The sequence below is a fragment of the Thamnophis elegans genome, chromosome 11 (genome assembly GCF_009769535.1).
Source record: "Thamnophis elegans isolate rThaEle1 chromosome 11, rThaEle1.pri, whole genome shotgun sequence".
In the NCBI taxonomy this organism is placed as follows: Eukaryota; Metazoa; Chordata; class Lepidosauria; order Squamata; family Colubridae; genus Thamnophis; species Thamnophis elegans.
In genome coordinates, this window is record NC_045551.1 from 10,259,963 (window position 1) to 10,278,153 (window position 18,191).

The window sequence follows — 18,191 nt, forward strand, 5'->3', positions numbered from 1 at the left end:
TCGTAAATGGCAATCACATGATCCCTGGATCCCGCAACCAACATAAATGCATGCCAGTTGTCAAGTGCCCAAATTTTGATCATGTGACTGGGGGATGCTATGAGAGTTGTAAGTGTGTGGATGGTAGTAACACACTTCTAAAATGCCTTTGTAACTTTGAACAGTTGCTCAACAAATGGCTGTAGGTCGAAAACTAGAGTCCTTCGGGATTGGGCGGCATATAAATTCATTAAACTTTGAAACTTAGAAACTTAGTGGTACTGCATATTCTAAGTACAGCATAGATATGGCTGAGAGCCAGTTCCTGGGAGTGCTATCGTCTAGGGAGAAATTAATCAATGCCTGCCTGATAATGAATCATAGGAGCGAAGGGACCTTGGACTGATCAATGCATATGGTTGCAGTCAGCCTAACCACAATTTTACTTTGGAAGCTTTACTTTTGGCATTAACTGTGAATGGGCTTGATGTGGTTTTAAAATTACCTTTTCCACTGGCCCACCCTATCTGTTGCCATGTATCAAGCACCTTCCAAAACACAGTGGCTCAGAGGTGGGTTCCTGCCAGTTCGCACCTATTCGGTAGAACCGGTTCGTCAAATCTACCGAACTGGTTAGAAGAGGTTCCACCAGTGGACCCGGAAAGCAGGCCACACCTACAGAAGAGGTTCCAAAATTTTTTGAAACCCACCACTGCCACACACACACACACACACCAGTGGTGGGTTTCAAAAATTGTTCGAATCTACTTTGTGGGTGTGGCCTCCTTTGTGGGAGTGGCTTGCCGCCCATGTGACCAGATGGGAGTGGCTTGCCGCCCATGTGACCGGATATGAAGATGCCGACGACACTTGTCAGAACCACCTTAAATTACCTCACACACAGCACTGGCATGCATAAGAATATGATGTAAACTTGTTTTTTAAAAGGCATCTTTGGTTTGCGTTAAAACAACTTCAACACACGCAATGTTCTGATTGCACCACAAACGCAGTAGTCATCCTTACCTTTCACAGAGGCACTGAGTTTTATAAATAGGAGCATGATAGTGTAGAATAATCATATCCAAGGACCAGTGGTGGGTTTCAAAACATTTTGGAGCCTCTTCTGTAGGTGTGGCCGGCTTTCCGGGTCCACTGGTGGAACCTCTTCTAACCGGTTCGGTAGATTTGACGAACTGGTTCTACCGAATAGGTGCGAACTGGTAGGAACCCACCTCTGACACACACACACACACACACACACACACACACACACAGACTAACTCAGAGAGAGAAAGAGAAAGAGAAAGAGAAAGGAAGTAAGGAAGGAAGGAAGAAAGAAAAAAGAAAGAAAGAAAGAAAGAAAGAAAAAGAGTGAGAGAGAGATGAAAGAAAAAAGGGACAGAGAGACAAAAGGAAGGAAAGAGAGAGAGAGAGAGAGAACACATGGCTGGCAAGCCACTTCCACCAGGTCACATGGCCGGCAAGCCACTCCCACAAAGGAAGCCACACCCACAGAGTAGGTTCCAAAAAATTTTGAAACCCACCACTGCAGTGGCTCCCCACCCTTTTATGTTTCAGGCAATGCTACTTGCAACCCCTTTGTTCCTTTAGATCTTGAGTTTCTTTCTTGCACGAAACCTTCTCATTTCAGTTCTCTTCAGTACTGTCACCTGCCGCATTTTCTGCTCTGCTTTCTTTCTTTATTGTTCCCCTTAGTGCATGTCAGGAGCTTTGTATCGATTGAAAAATTGCAAGAGATAAACCATTCTCAATCACTGTTTCTTTCTCTCCTGAGCCTGCTAAGCAGCAATTCAAAGGCAGCCTGACGTGGTCCATTTCTAGCACAATGGGAAGGTTAAGAAATGTCCTATATCTTTATAGGCCCACTCTTTGCTTTTTTTCCTTTGTAACAGAGATGTTTTCTTTGATCAGTTACTGGTATTAGTTTTATCATTTGGAAAACAGACATGGGCATTAGATGGTGGGTTGGGGAAGTATTTTAACTCAGGGGGAAAAGATTAGGGGCAAAAAAGGAATGGGGCAATAGTTGGAAGCAATAGCAATAGCAGTTAGACTTATATACCACTTCATAGGGCTTTCAGCCCTCTCTAAGCGGTTTACAGAGTCAGCATATCATCCCCACAGTCTGGGTCCTCATTTCACCCACCTCGGAAGGATGGAAGGTTGAGTCAACCTTGAGCCAGTGAGATTTGAACCGTCAGACTACAGATAGCAGTCAGCTGAAGTGGCTGCAGTACTGCACTCTAACCACTGCGCCACCTCGGCTTTTAAGCTTCTGAGAGGGACATCCAACCTGGAAATAAGGAAGAATTTATGATTAATCAATGGAACAGTTTGCTTCTGGAGTTGTAGGTGTTCCATAGCTGTCGGATTAAAGACATCCCTTTGTTTTGTCTTGGACAAAAACTCATCAGGGGGTTGGACTAGAAGACCTCCAAGCAGGGGAAACATACAAGTACAAAATAAACATATTAAAACAACCAACAACCACACCTGTCGAGAGGGGAGGGGAGCTCATCAACCCCAGGCCTGCTGACACAGCCAGGTTTTAACGGCTTTTCGGAAAGCAGGGAGAGAAGTGAGGGTCCGAATCTCCGCAGGGAGTTCGTTCCAAAAGGCCGGAGCTGCAACAGAGAAGGCCCTCCCCCGGGTCATAGCTAGATGGCATTGGCTGGTGGATGGAACCCGGAGGAGGCCGGCCCTGTGCGATCTAATGGGTCTTTGGGAGGTAATTGGCAGCAGGCGGTCTCTCAAGTACTTATTGTCGTATTCAAGAATTCCATTCAAACATGGATTCTTGAATTGCTAAAAACAAAGCCTTTTGGAGTCAGAATCCTTCATAAGAGATAGGAAGAAAGAGTGAACTCTGAATGAGTGGATTTTAACAATAATTTCATATACTGTATATACTCGAGTATAAGCCTAGTTTTTCAGCCCACTTTTTGGGCTGAAAAAAGCTGCCTCGGCTTATACTCGAGTCAGTGAAAAATTTGCCCAAAATGGAGGAGAAAAAGGGGCGGGGCCATGCCGCTGGGTGACACTCGTGAATGGCCCAGTGCCCCTGTGAGTTTCCCCTCCCTCTGTGTCAGTTTGCCGCGCAGCGCGCACCACACCATCCCCCCTCCTCACGTTCTAATGTAATGCAGGGCTGTCTTACGATTCCCCTTCCTCCCCCTCCTGCCGCTCTGCAACGATGTCCCACCTCCTCCTTGTTATGGCAAGCAGCCACATAGCGATGTCCCACCTCCTCTGGTACAGTGATCCAATGATAGGAATCACTGTGCCGTGTGTCATAGGAGGCGGGACATCGCTCCCGCGGCTGCACGGGACATCATCATCACAGCGGGACATCAGCATCATGAGGTGAGTGAAGTATTTCATTGAATACACCACTAGTTTACTGTTTTTCTTTGAAATAAATATTCAAAAACATTATTGGTATCTATTTTTATTTTTGAAATTTACCGGTAGCTGCTGCATTTCCCACCCTAGGCTTATACTCGAGTCAATAACTATTCCAGTTTTTTTGTGGTAAAATTAGGTGCCTCGGCTTATATTCGGGTCGGCCTATACTCGAGTATATACGGTATGCCTGCTTCTCTGAAGGATATTACTTTTTTACTTTTATTTTAGGTTTTACTTTCATTTGGGCAAAAAAAAAATAATAGTTAGGATGGTCTCTGTTCTCATTTTGCCTCGACGTTTTTCTTCTCGTACAATTTTTATTCCACAGTCGTTTGAGCATTTTTGCCAAATTACAAAGACTCCCGAACTAGCCACTTCCAAAAGAGGGATAAATGGATAATGATAGGGAAATCTTTCTAGAAGCAACCCAGCAAGCAATTGAGCTACATAGAGAGGCAAATGGGAATGGTAATATACATTTCACACATGCATCAATAAAGTTGACAAGGCACCATCCCAGCTTCAAGAGCAGCCTCTGCTGCCAGCAGGAACAGTTGGCATAAATTTAGAATAGAAACCAATTAAAAGATAACAAGCTAACATAAGAGAACATATGCTCGTGATAGCAAGAATCTAATTTTTTTTTAAAAAAAAACACAACCCGTGACCTCCAGCTATCACAGGGGAAGTTTAAATATTGTTCAAAATCCCTACAAAAGAAATTCAAAGCAGTCGTTTCTGGCTTTTGGACACTGCTTTAACCTTGGCCAAGCAATTTATATTAATGAGCGGAAGTCAAAGCAACGGTAAAGATCTTAAAAATCTGGAGAAGGGGTATTAATGATGTTCACTAACTTAAATCCAAAGTCTGTGCCAGGAAAGAGTCCTCCTTTATGTTCAGAATGTATTGCACACATGACTTTGTAAGCAGGTTTATTTTATTTCTTTTTTTTTTTCTTTTTTTTTTTGCATAAATGTGCACAATTTAAATGCCGCAAGTAAACCATATGGCACTTTTGGTCTTGTAATCTGCACAAGATATGTAAGAAGGCTGGAAGGAGAAGAAGGTGGGTACGTAGAGAAATATGGGCAAAAGTAAAATGTGGAAGTAAACTGGAATGCTGACAGTTTCAGTTTCACTTTATTTGTATGCCGCCCTTTTCCCTGGGGGGACTCAGGGCGGCTCACAGTTCAAAGGGGGGGGAAGGACAAACAGTTTACAACATAAAGGCACTACATCATTTAAGAACTCAACAGTCATACAATTCGAGTAGGGGTTAGAGTCTTTAACCCCAGGCCAGCTGGGACAGCCAGATTTTAAGGGCGGCGCGGAAGGTCTGGAGGGTGGTGAGGGTCCGGATCTCCACGGGGAGTTCGTTCCAGAGGGTCGGAGCAGCCACCGAGAAGGCTCTCCTCCGGGTAGTTGCCAGTCTACACTGGCTGGCTGATGGAATTCGGAGGAGGCCTAATCTATGTGATCTTATCGGTCTAGTGGAGGTAATTGGCAGTAGGCGGTCTCTCAAGTACACTCCCCCCCTTCTGTGTCCAGGAACAAAAGCCAAAAACAAACGTAAATAAGAATACTTTTAATCAGTCCAGACTCTTGTTGGCTGCAAGCCACATAAACAAAGAGATAAGCACTCCGGCAGCAAGTCCTACAAAACTTAGCAGCAATGCAAACAAACTCTGGCAGCAATCCAGCCTGCCAAGTTTGTTTCTTGTTAATCGCGAACGTTGACTTCTGCAGAAAGGCATGGCACAAGCAGTCTCTTTTATAATCAGGAGAGGATCTTAATGAGCATCAGCCGAGCGTAATCACCTCCGGTGATTACGCAGTTGTTCTTGATGCCGAGTAGCCCTTCGATGGCGTGCATCCCGGAACAACTCACAGGTATTTTCTGGATCACTCATTTTTGTCTCCTCCCCACTGATCCAAGACTCAGGCGCCACCTGGTGGCCAACCAGTCTCTCTGTGCCCTGCTCGGAGTCGGAACTCTGTCCAGGGTCCTCCACCTCCTCCAGGGCCAACTCATAAGACCCCTCGCCGTCGGAGTCTGGTGGCAGCTCCAACGGCTCCTGCCGGGCTACAACAGCTGACTATTTGGTTACCTATGATAATTGACTTCAAACAAGTTACCCACAAAGTTCTTAAGTCAATAACAGTTTTCTATTCCAGTTGCATCAGAGAACCTTCTGTTGGCAAAACCCCAGAGTGAAGACATACCTTCCAAATTCCCCTGTTCCAGAAGCCTCCTTCCCTAGCAATCACTACACACAGTGGCCTCTGTACACTGAATATATGGGTTGCAGATACATTTGTTATGATGTGCATAAGCTATATTTTTTCCTCTCTTATGCAAAGGCTCAGATCCCACTTTTCCCTTCCCAGCTCCTGCAGCAGTCATGATAAAAGCCTTCTCTTTCTTAATAGCAATAGCAATAGCAGTTAGACTTATATACCGCTTCATAGGGCTTTCAGCCCTCTCTAAGCAGTTTACAGAGTCAGCATATCGCCCCCACAGTCTGGGTCCTCATTTCACCCACCTCGGAAGGATGGAAGGCTGAGTCAACCCTGAGCCGGTGAGATTTGAACCGCTGAACTGCAGATAACAGTCAGCTGAAGTGGCCTGCAGTACTGCACTCTAACCACTGTGCCACCTCGGCTCTTAAAGCAAGCACGTAAACAAATCACTGGGGTTTCCTAATATCTTCCTCCTCTCTAACAAAATACTCTCTATTTTTTCATGGTGGACCATGTTGCGTTTTCCTACCATGTATTGGCCTTTAAGGATCCCTTTTTTGAAATTTAAAAATGGCTTATGTAGATGGACAAACGGTCTTTCTGTTGTGCCTCAAAGCCTTACTTACAGCTGTGTCCATTCAGACCACAGTTGTTTAAGTTGTGTACACCACATACTTTTAAGTTCTCATTTCTATTAGGCTACCTGTGGCATCCAACCAATGATGTTTTCGTTGGGTTTTGTAGGACTACACTTTCTACCGATGATGCCTTACAGGTGAGGGACGTATGCTACTGACTCTGAGCACTGCAGCATTGTCAAGAGCTCCAAGCCAAAAGACAACTAGTGGAAGGGTCTACTTGACGTAGGAGCAAAGATGCCCATGGCATTGGGGAAAAAAACCCATAAACTCATCCAGTCTTTAAATAATACACAGCTCTGTGTTCTGATTATCACTATACCTAAGAGCAATATTCTTTACTATATCAACCTGACTTCCAACAGTTGTTTTAATGTCCATGAAGGAGTGTAAATAATAAATCTCTAGAGCTGCATCCTTGCTTGCCTCTACTGCAGTGGTGGGTTTCAAAAATTGTTTGAACTTACTCTGTGGGTGTGGCCTCCTTTGTGGGAGTGGCTTGCCACCCATGTGACCGGATGGGAGTGGCTTGCCTCCTATGTGACCAGATGGGAGTGGCTTACCGCCCATGTGACTGGATATGAAGATGCCGACGACACTTGTCAGAACCACCTTAAATTACCTCACACACAGCACTGGCATGCATAAGAATAGGATGTCAACTTGTTTTTTAAAAGGCATCTTTGGTTTGCGTTAAAACAACTTCAACACACGCAATGTTCTGATTGCACCACAAACGCAGTAGTCATCCTTACTTTTCACAGAGGCACTGAGTTTTATAAATATGAGCATGATAGTGTAGAATAATCATATCCAAGGACCAGTGGTGGGTTTCAAAAAAATTTGGAACCTCTTCTGTAGGTGTGGCCTGCTTTCCGGATCCACTGGTGGAATCTCTTCTAACCGGTTCGGTAGATTTGATGAACCGGTTCTATCGAATATGTGCAAAGTGGTAGGAACCCACCTCTGCTCTACTGTATGAATAAATCCAAGGATAGACATTAGTAAGAGAAATCAGCATCTGCTGAAGAAACTTACCATATCAGGTTCAGAGTCCTCTGGACTAATATGTTATGAACCTTTCTGTAGTGGTGAAAAATGCAATGAGTTTTTGCAACCATATAGATGCCAGAACATGATATACATCCTGCTCCAAAATACATCCTGAGAGATCCTAAGTTGATCTTAGCCCAGATCCTTTCAGCAACGTAGCCTTGATCCTAGCACTATTTTTGAGGATAGATCATTTTCCTGATAAAGACTCTTTATCTTTCTCATTAACTCCCAGGTTGTGACTGGATCTCTTTTCTATGGATTCCTAAAGGAAGATGAAAGATGTTTCAAAATAAGAGAGACAGAGAGAGGAACAAATGGTTAAGCATTGCTTACTCTCATTGATGAGATTTCTGTCAATTTTGTTTCTCCTCTAATTGAAATTTAGTAAAAGAATAATGGGTGGATTTTGGGAGAGCGATTATTTCCTGCCCCTGCTCGTTCTTCCCTTTATAATAATCATATTGGTGATGACAGTGAACATGATGATAGGCCCTATATTACTAGCAAATACTTGTGGGGTAAATAAAAAAAATATTAGTAGAATAGGTTGTCCCCACCATAAACACATTCAGGAAGCTCTCACTGAACCTGATTTTGCTGCCTTCTCTTTCCATGGGAGTACATTTCAAAAAACACAGATGTACAATATCATTTCAAAGTATTATGGGGCTTCAACAGAGAAATGAAAAATACTATTTGGAACTGAAATTAGTCCATATATGCAACATTCTTTAGTGCAGAATTCTTGAGAATTGTTAACTTAATTTATTGAATCCAACCCCCTGCTCTGTAGAAGAATGCACTATTTAGTAGTTATGGAACCTCTGGATACTCCTTTTTTTTCCTGCCTAGTGTGCATACTTATAACCCCTTTGTTATTAACTCAGATTCTATGGATTATTGCTGTAACTGCAACATGCGTGCATATTTCCCATTAGGCGTCTGATAAAAGATTTCAAACTTGGTGTGTTCTGTGACTTCATAGCACCATCTAGTGTTCACTAGATTATTATTTTTTCTTCCCCCTTTCTCACTTTCTGTCCTGGAAATTAGTAGGACTTGCTTCATTAAGAGCAACGTGTAAATTTCTGGCAGAATTTGAATTATTTCTGGGAAGCATTGACATAATCATTCCAAGCTACTATTGTTTCGTAGTAGTGGCTTAATTGAAGTGCACAATCAATGCCATTAGGCCATGCGATCATTTAAAGCACTTGTAATGTGAGAGAAGCTGGGAGATATTACTAAATTGAGTGTAATCATGTTAACTGTGTTAATTAAGCTTGGGTTAATCTAAGTAAATTTAAATGCCATCCAATCAAATTAAGTTATTGTCTTAGCCATAGTCACTTCTTCACCATGTATTAGTTAATTTTTAGGAAACAATGGCCAGGTTAGTGTTGTGGGCCAGCAGGAGCCGTTGGAGCTGCCACCAGACTCCGACAGCGAGGGGCCTGATGTGTCGGCTCTGGAGGATGTGGAGCACCCTGGACAGGGTTCCGACTCCGAGTAGGGCACAGAGAGGCTCGTTGACCACCAGGAGGCGCCTGAGCCTTGGATCAGTGGGGAGGAGACAAGGGAGAGTGAGCCGCTTGCCAGTAGTGAGTTGTTCCTGGATGCACGCCATCGAAGGGCTCATAGGCGTCAGGAACAGTTGCGCAGTTGCAGGAGGTAATTGCACTCAGCTGGTGGTCATTAGGCTCCTCTCCAGACTATAAAAGGACTGCTTGTGCACACGCCCCTCTTGCAGAAGTCAACGCAGGAACTAATGTTGGAGAACATTATTGTGAGCCTGGCAGGCTGGATTGCTGCCACGGCTTATCTGTGCTGAATTGCTGCCCAAGCTTGTCTGTGCCAGTTTGCTGCCAAGGACCTGTCTGTCTGTTAATTAAATGCCGTAACTTATCTCTGGCTCGGAGTCTGTGTTGGTGTGGGACGAGGGGGGTCAGAACAGGTTAGTATTCAGCCCACCCCAGATTTTGCACACAGAGCTTATCCAATCCATATGTGGTCTTTTAAATCAGATGAACAAGGTTTAACTGTGACTGTGGTCAGAACCCTTCACACTCAGCTGGAGAAGAACTGTCATTAAGCTAATAGCAAGTTTATTGAAGCTGTTGCACTAGAAATTTTTAGCCAACTGGATTTAAATATTTTCTGGATGTCCTTCTATTACTAGAAAGTACTGGGGGATTTGATCCCGATATTTGTTGCAATGCTCCTCTTCTTGAGTAGAATTCCAATATGAGTGCCTAATGCAGATTGAGCGAACACTTGGTTCTGTTGGACTGATCTTAAATGGTGGAAGTGCAGTTGTTGAGGATTTGGAGGTGGCTGGGAAACTGCAGGGTCAAGAGTTGAGTGCCTTAGGCGTATCTTCTGATGCTCTGTGTCTTCTGCTCCCAATTCTTTCTGGTCTTCCTCTGTTTAGGATGCTTATTTGAAGATTGCTCCAGGGATCACTAATAATCAAACAATTTAAGATTCTTAACTCAGATGGTACTACAGGTATTCCTTGTGTTTAGCAACCACAATTGGTACCTGCAGCTTGTGTGTTAGGTCATGCAGTCACTAAGTGAAATAGCATTTGTCGTTATGTGAGAGATTTTTTTAGAGATTTATTAATATTTGTAGGCCGCCCTTTTCCCTGAGGGGACTCAGGGCGGCTCACATAAAATAGGGGAAGGGGAGATACAGACATTAAGATAAGACATATAATAAAATAATAAACAACATACATTCATCATTCGGGAGGGGAATTATCCTTGTCCCCAGGCCTGACGGGCGAGCCAGTTCTTCAAGGCTGTGCGGAAGGCCTGGACGGTGATTTCAGCTTTTATTTGAGGTTTGAGGTTTTATTTTATTTATATGCCGCCCTATTCCCTATAGGGACTCAGGGCGGCGAACAACTCATACGGGAAAGGGAACATACAAATACAAAACAGGCATTTAAAATAAGCAACAACCACACCTGTCGAGAGGGGAAGGGAGCTCATCAACCCCAGGCCTGCCGAAACAGCCAGGTTTTAACGGCTTTTCGGAAGGCCCGGAGAGAGGTGAGGGTCCGAATCTCCGCGGGGAGTTCGTTCCAAAGGGCCGGAGCTGCAACAGAGAAGGCCCTCCCCCGGGTTGTAGCCAGGTGGCATTGGCTGGTGGACGGAACCCGGAGGAGGCCAACCCTGTGCGATCTAATGGGTCTTTGGGAGGTAATTGGCAGCAGGCGGTCTCTCAAGTACCCAGGTCCAATACCATGAAGGGCTTTATAAGTAATAACTAGCACCTTGAAGCATATCCGGAGACCGATTGGAAGCCAGTGCAGCTCGCGGAGTATAGGTGTAACGTGGGTGTATCGAGGTACACCCACAATCGCTCATGCGGCTGCATTCTGGACAAGTTGAAGTCTCCGAGTGCTCTTCAAGGGCTGCCCCATGTAGAGCGCATTGCAGTAGTCCAGTCTTGAGGTCACGAGGGTGTGAGTGACTGTTGCGAGTGCCTCCTGGTTCAGGTAGGGACGCAACTGGTGCACCAGGCGAACCTGGGCAAATGCCCCCCTGGTCACAGGTGACAAATGATGTTCTAAAGTCAGCTGTGGGTCCAGGAGGACTCCCAAGTTGCGAGCCCTGTCTGAGGGGCGTAAAATTTCACCCCCCCCAGCCTGAGTGATGGAATACTAACCAAATTTTGGGGAGGGAAACACAACAGCCACTCGGTCTTGTCTGGATTGTTTACAGATTTGCAAAGCCCATAAATGCAAGATTGGCCATAAAGTTATAATTTTCATCATCATCTTCACTAAATGAGACAGTTGCTAAACGGGGACTACGGTCCTTTTACTGCATTATATTTGCCATTTATTTAGGAGGTTGCTTTGAAAATGCTTGAAAGTGGAAACTAAGAAAGTTCTTGATGTCATCATAAATTTTGGACATATTTCTACTCAGATTATTTATGAACCGTTTTAAAAATAATAAAAATCTGGTGTAGGGGAAATGGGGAAAACTCCGTTTTGTCTCTTACACTTTAAACTTGGTCTACCTATTTGTAGTCTTTTCTTCTTGCTTTTTTTTTCCAGGAAAGAATTCATAAAATTTATATGAAAACTCTTATCAAATTGCCTCTCCTATTTCCTATGATAGTTGTTTAATGAAGAACTTAGAAAGCTCAACTATAATCTGTTTATATCATCTTGATTTTTGAAATACTTAAAACTGCCCAGGAATGTGAAAAGGCTAGTAGAAATAGTGTTATTGTTGCACCTGGGATGCCAGATACTTTTAGCATTATATGTGAATTGTTATTCTTAATAACAATTTTTATAAGACAGACATTAAGTTAACTTATTTATACTGCTGAATGCTTCTTAGATTTGATCAAAGTTACATAAAATACATCTCTAATTCTGTTATGGTAGCTAATATTGAAAAGAAATTCAATTTTTTTATTTCAAATGTCACTAGGATGGGAGCTTTCTGTTGGTTCTCAAGATTTGATGCAAAATTCTGTTTCATTTTCTCCAATCTTTATTACCTAGTTTTGATTTACAAGTCATGTTCCTTAGCAAACCCAGGGTTTCCCACATCTTTCCTCTCCAATTGAAAATAATGGGGTAAAGTTTTTTTGCCATTCTGAGCTGGAGAATGATTTTTTTATATATTTCTGAATATTATGTGTTTCCTTTTTCACTTCTTGATCATGTTGAGCGCATTCTTTTATTTCTAGTCTCTACATACTTTCTAATTGACAATTAACTAAGATCTTACAGGTTCTTTTTTTTTCCAAATAACTTTATTAAGAAATCTAAATGAAAAGAATAAATTTTTTGTAGTTTTATAAAAACTACAAAAAAATATAAACAAAAAAATACAAAAACAAGTGGGAGTGAAACAGGAAAAACAAAGAGAAAAGGAGAAGGACAAAGAAAAAAGATGTAACTTCCTGATTCACCCCAGGAGGTAATAACAATTTTAATAGCATAATCTCTAAATAAAGCATAATCTTCATTCAAATATGGCCTGTTTTGTCAAGCCTTTGATCTATTCTGTCCAAAAACCTGGGTAAAAGATATTCAAAAGTTTGCACTAAGGATTTCTGCTCCATTTTTCCCACTTTAGCTCTAGGATCCAGCCTTCAAGATCTCCTTACCATTAAAAAAAAACCCTGAAAGCAATCTCCATTTTTCCCATTATATATCTTCTAAATAATTCAGAACTATAATCCCAAATCCCTTGGCCTCTTAATTTGTTATTAACTTTCCAAAACCCATCTACTAAGCACCTTTTTGCCGCATAGTCCCAAAAAAAATATATCATACATTTTTAAAACTTTTAAAGTCAAATTTAGATCATCATCTTTTAAACAGGCAGACCCTCCTCGAATGAATACAGTAAAATCTTGCCAGTCTGAAGGATCTTAATTTCTCTTAATATGGAAAAATAAAAATAAAATCAAAGAAGTGATTAAGATAAAAGGCTCAGTCAGGCTGCAAAGACTACTTTGCAAGTGTGTGTTTGATATTGTCGCAACTCTTAACCTCTGAACATATAAGTTGACCATAAAAATAGCAGTTTCTATTGTCCACTCATGAGGAGCAGCTGTCTGAAGTCATGTAAACAATCTTGGCAATCTCTCCTTTGGTCAGGGGAGATTACACTGACTTGGATCCAGCATCCATTAGCGATTCCCCTCACAAAAGCTATCTTGCTAGTCAGCAAAAGCCAACAAGGCTTCAGCTTGCCATTTATTTATTTTATTTTATTAATTAGACTTATATACCGCCTCATAGGGCTTTCAGCCCTCTCTAAGCGGTTTACAGAGTCAGCATATCGCCCCCACAGTCTGGGTCCTCATTTCACCCACCTCGGAAGGATGGAAGGCTGAGTCGACCTTGAGCCGGTGAGATTTGAACCGCTGAACTGCAGATGACCGTCAGCTGAAGTGGCCTGCAGTACTGCATCCTAACCACTGCGCCACCTTGGCCATGGTAGTTTCAGGAAGTTGTGGCCTTATAGATTCATTTTTCCCTCTGAGAGTAAAGCTGGCAGCTGACTTTTTTTTTAATGGTGATCCTGTCACTTTACATCTTCTTTGACTTCCATCAAGGTCATCTACATTGGGTAGACAACTCCCAGAGCATCTCGTTTTTCTTTTCAGCACACTTCTCCAGACCATGCCTTGCTTCACTTTAGGTTGCTCTCCAGCAGAGGTGGGTTCCTACCAGTTCGCACCTATTCGGTAGAACCGGTTCGTCAAATCTACCGAACCGGTTAGAAGAGGTTCCACCAGTGGACCCGGAAAGCAGGCCACACCTACAGAAGAGGTTTCAAATGTTTTTGAAACCCACCACTGGCAAGGATCTTGTAACTTGACAGCTTTAAGACTTGCATGCTTCAATGCCAGAGTTTCTGAATAGCTACTTGGACCGACCCAAGTACTAATTCATAATTTCATATCCGGTCACATGGGCGGCAAGCCACTCCCATCCGGTCACATGGGTGGCAAGCCACTCCTACGAAGGAGGCCACACCCACAGAGTATGTTCCAACAATTTTTGAAACCCACCACTGATCTCCGGCTAATTAGCAAGTTCTGTTGTTGTTTTTTTTCCTCCAACTCATTGGCTTCTTTAACATTCCACTCATGAGCAAAGTTTATATAATTTAAATTTGGTTCATTTAGAATATTTGTGCATTGGTTCTTTATGCATTTGGTTTGCACTGAAGGCTCCTGTCACACCCAAAGAATGAGATCCTTGTTCCAAATTGAGTTCCTTAACTTTTCTTATAGATAGAATCTTGGTCAGACTAAGCACTTTACTACCTGCATCTACCATATTGAATTGAATTGAATTGAATTTTATTATTTGTATGCCGCCCTTCTCCGGGAGGGACTCAGGGCGGCGAACAACTCAAAAGGGGAAAAGGGGAACATAGAACAGAATACAAGTAATTAAAATAGCCAAGAATCACACAACCATACAAGTCGAGAGGGGAGGGGAACTCATCAACCCCAGACCTGCCCGCAAAGCCAGGTTTTGACAGCTTTTCGGAAGGCCTGGAGAGAGGTGAGGGTCCGAATCCCTGCGGGGAGTTCGTTCCAGAGGGCCGGAGCTGCCACAGAGAAGGCCCTCCCCCGGGTAGTAGCCAGGTGGCATTGGCTGGTAGACGGAACCCGGAGGAGGCCAACCCTGTGTGATCTAATGGGTCTTTGGGAGGTAATTGGCAGCAGGCGGTCTCTCATATTATCTGAGGACTGCTAGGGAGGGGCTGTCTTCACCCTCTTTATCTCACACAAAATATCTGGACTGAGTTTTCTCATATTCTTGGAAAATTCCCCCTCCCTCCTGGAATCCAGCTGACTTCATTCCATCATATCTCCAGTTTTTGTCTGGCTTTCCTCCAAAGTTCACTCTAAAAGTAGATCTGTGTATTGGTCATCGTTTTATAATACATCTCTCTAAGAATGAAGCACATCAGAAACATTTCTGTGCATATTAGATGCAGTTGGTTGCAGCAGATATTATTCAATCTTAACAACTTTTCTGTTTCTCAGTCTGACCAGAATAATGGGTGTGAAGTTTATCCCTTTTGATCTCTAACTTACATATTTTGCTTTCTTGCCAATTGGGAAGGATTTAACTGCATGTCTATGGAGATTCTCAGTCATCCAGGTCATGGTTGTCCCAAAGATGCTTTTTCAAGAGACAATTGGACTTTCTGGTTTTCCTTTGAAGAAGACATTTCACTTCTCATCCAAGAAACTTCTTCAGCTCTGATTGGATGGTGGGAAATGCAGATTTAACTGCATGTGTAAACAGGAACTAAAGTGGAAACATGTCCAGCAAAGATGAGGTCTATTTGAGGAGTCTTCTTTTTCTACCATCTTTGATTTAAGAATTCATGCCTCTCTGTGTAGTTGTCAGCATTCCAAGTATCATGTAGAATTAAATCAGAGTCCAAGGCAAAACGATCCTTAAAGTTCCAATTTAATAAAGCAGACCTCTTAGCACATTGCTACGAAATCCCAATTCTGGAAATTACATCAGAATCCCACCCAGTTAAAAGTTCATGGTCTTGTCCCAACACCCACAATCCCTCACATGGTCCAATCTTCTTCTTCCACGCTAGCACCCACGCCCAGCTGCTTTTGGTCAGGTGCAAAGGTGCGGAGACAAAAGATGACCTTGAACTTCTAGGAAGGAATTTTTTTTTATTTTGAAAACAACACATTCTACCCCTTGCTATTCCCTCCCTTTAATGAGAGTGTGGCAGGCCAAAGATTCTTAAAGCAACCTCTGCAGGGCTGACAGTAGTTTGCAGTGTCTGTAGTTTGCTATCACATTAAAAAGATGTGATGTTAAAATCCATTTCCAAAGAGAATGAGAAAATCCTGTTAATAGAGATTGAGTACTATCTGGAGTATACTGTTTATCAAACTCTGTTTATGTTGAATTAATGTTTAAAGATAAAGATAAGTAAAGGGCAATCAGAAATTACTCAGCAAAGAATATTTTTTTAGGGTGAGATGACATCATAGCCCTGGCCATTTAAACTTGAATTGACGATACATCAGAGGTGGGTTTCTGCCGGTTCGCCCCAGATTGGGCAAACCGGTAGTTGCAGGATTGGGGATCAATTTAAATAGGAATTTGGTGATGTACAAAATTTTTGGAAGGTTAGTAACATGAGGAAAGACTGAGATAATTATTCATGTTTTACTCTGTGGTGGAAAGGAAAATAAACCTGATACTTTTAAACTTAACTCCAATAATGCCAGAAAAAACATGAACTAATGATACCTAACAGAAGATTACAAGCATCATTAACCAGGTAACCAGGTACAGCTCCCAAATTAGGGTTAAGATCACGATAGAAGATGTGTTATTACAAATCAACACAACTAGAAGTTCAAAGTATAGGGTGAAGCCTAATTTGGAAACCACATCAGTTTTCCCGAGAATGCTTACACACCCTTACATGTGCAGTTTCTCTTGGATTTGTAGGGCTCTGTAATAAAAGTTGGTTGCTTCATAGAGAGCCGAGGTGGCGCAGTGGTTAAATGCAGCACTGCAGGCTACTTCAGCTGACTGCAGTTCTGCAGTTCGGCTGTTCAAATCTCACCGGCTCAGGGTTGACTCAGCCTTCCGTCCTTCCGAGGTGGGTAAAATGAGGACCCGGATTGTTGTTGGGGGCGATATGCTGACTCTGTAAACCGCTTAGAGAGGGCTGAAAGCCCTATGAAGCGGTATATAAGTCTAACTGCTATTGCTATTGCTATTGCTATTGATTCCTGATTTTATCCAGTGGTATATGTTGCAGGTAATTCCCCATCAGATGAATCTGAAGAGCGGGAGCGAGATCCCAGGGTCCTCACTTTTCCAGAGTACATTGCCAGTTTGTCAGAATCCGGGACCAAGCGTATGGCAGCTGGGGTGCGCATGGAGTGCCAAAGCAGGGGGCGCTGCCCTTCCTCCTGTCCTTTATGTCATGTGACCTCTAGCCCAGATGCTGTGGCTGAACCCATCCTCCTGGAAGTCACAAAGGCAGCACCCATCTATGAGTTGGTCATCAATAATCAGACTCAGAAGGTGAGTGATTTCATAGTGATGAAAGGAAGCATTTTAGCCCCAGATAAAAAGAAATAAATACCCCATGACATTTTCTGAGAATCTCAAACTTTGAAATTAATTAGATGGTTTGCAAAGAAGAGTTAGAAGAAGAAGAAAAAACGATGCGGGTTTTTTATATATGCAATAACATTTCTGGCTTTATTTTTAATAGCATAATGACTCAAAACAGCATCAAATGTGAGATATTTAAGATTCAGCATCAGGATACCTATGAATGCTCCTCAATCTCTTTCTATTCCTGTGTACTGATCCTGTTTGCAGAACTGTAGTAATTCCTTAACATTGTTCCTTTTTTTATTCTGAGATTTGTTTGGCCAACTGAAAATGAACAGGTTTTCTAATAATACCATGCTTCTACACCATGTCTGCTAAGTGCCAGATCTTCCTTTCCTGTCCTTCTCATATACTTTCTCTGCTGCCATCTATATTAAAGAACATATGTACAGCACAGAGGTGGTATTCAGCTGGTTCTGACTATTGGCTCCCTATTGGTCTCCGAACGTGTTTCAAGGTGCTAGTCGTTACTTTTAAAGCCCTACATGGTTACATCCTGGCTACCTGAGAGACCGCCTTCTGCCATATACCTCCCAACGACCAATAAGATCTCACAGGTTGGGCCTCCTCTGGGTGCCGTCGGCTGGACAATGCCGGCTGGTGGCCCCTAGGGGGAGGGCCTTCTCTGTAGCTGCGCCGGCCCTGTGGAACGATCTACCCGTAGAGATCCGGACCCTTACCACTCTCCCGGCCTTCCGAAAAGCCACCAAAACCTGGCTGTTCCGGCAGGCCTGGGGCTGTTGATTAATGTCCAGCCCCACTTAGATAGAATGGATGGTCTGTAATTTTAACAACTGTATTTTTATTTTTAAATTTTTAAATGTTTTATCTTGCTCTGTAAGCCTCCCAGAGTCCCACGGGTTTGGGAGGCATACAAATTCTATTAAATTCTAAATTCTGACTAGTTCTGGAGAACCGGTAGTGGAAGTTTTGAGTATTTCAGAGAACCAGTAAATACCGCCTCTGACTGGCCCCGCCCCCATCTATTCTCTGCCTCCCGAGTCCCAGCTGATTGGGAGGAAATGGGGATTTTGCAGTATCCTTTCCCTGGAGTGGGGAGGGAATGGAGATTTTACAGTATCCTTCCCCTGACATGGCCATCAAGCCACGCCCACGCAAGCCATGCCACACCCACCAAGCCACACCCACAGAACCGGTAGTTAAAAAA

At 43.0% G+C, this 18,191-nt stretch overlaps 1 protein-coding gene across 1 annotated transcript in view; it reads left to right on the forward strand.

Annotated features, from left to right (window-relative positions):
- The window catches only part of ASTN1 (astrotactin 1), a 325,689-nt gene that overhangs the window by 283,095 nt on the left and 24,403 nt on the right, over positions 1–18,191 (forward strand). The window contains exon 17 of the mRNA XM_032226803.1: positions 16,659–16,927. Coding sequence (XP_032082694.1) covers positions 16,659–16,927 — 269 coding nt within the window. The remainder of the gene's footprint in view (positions 1–16,658; positions 16,928–18,191) is intronic.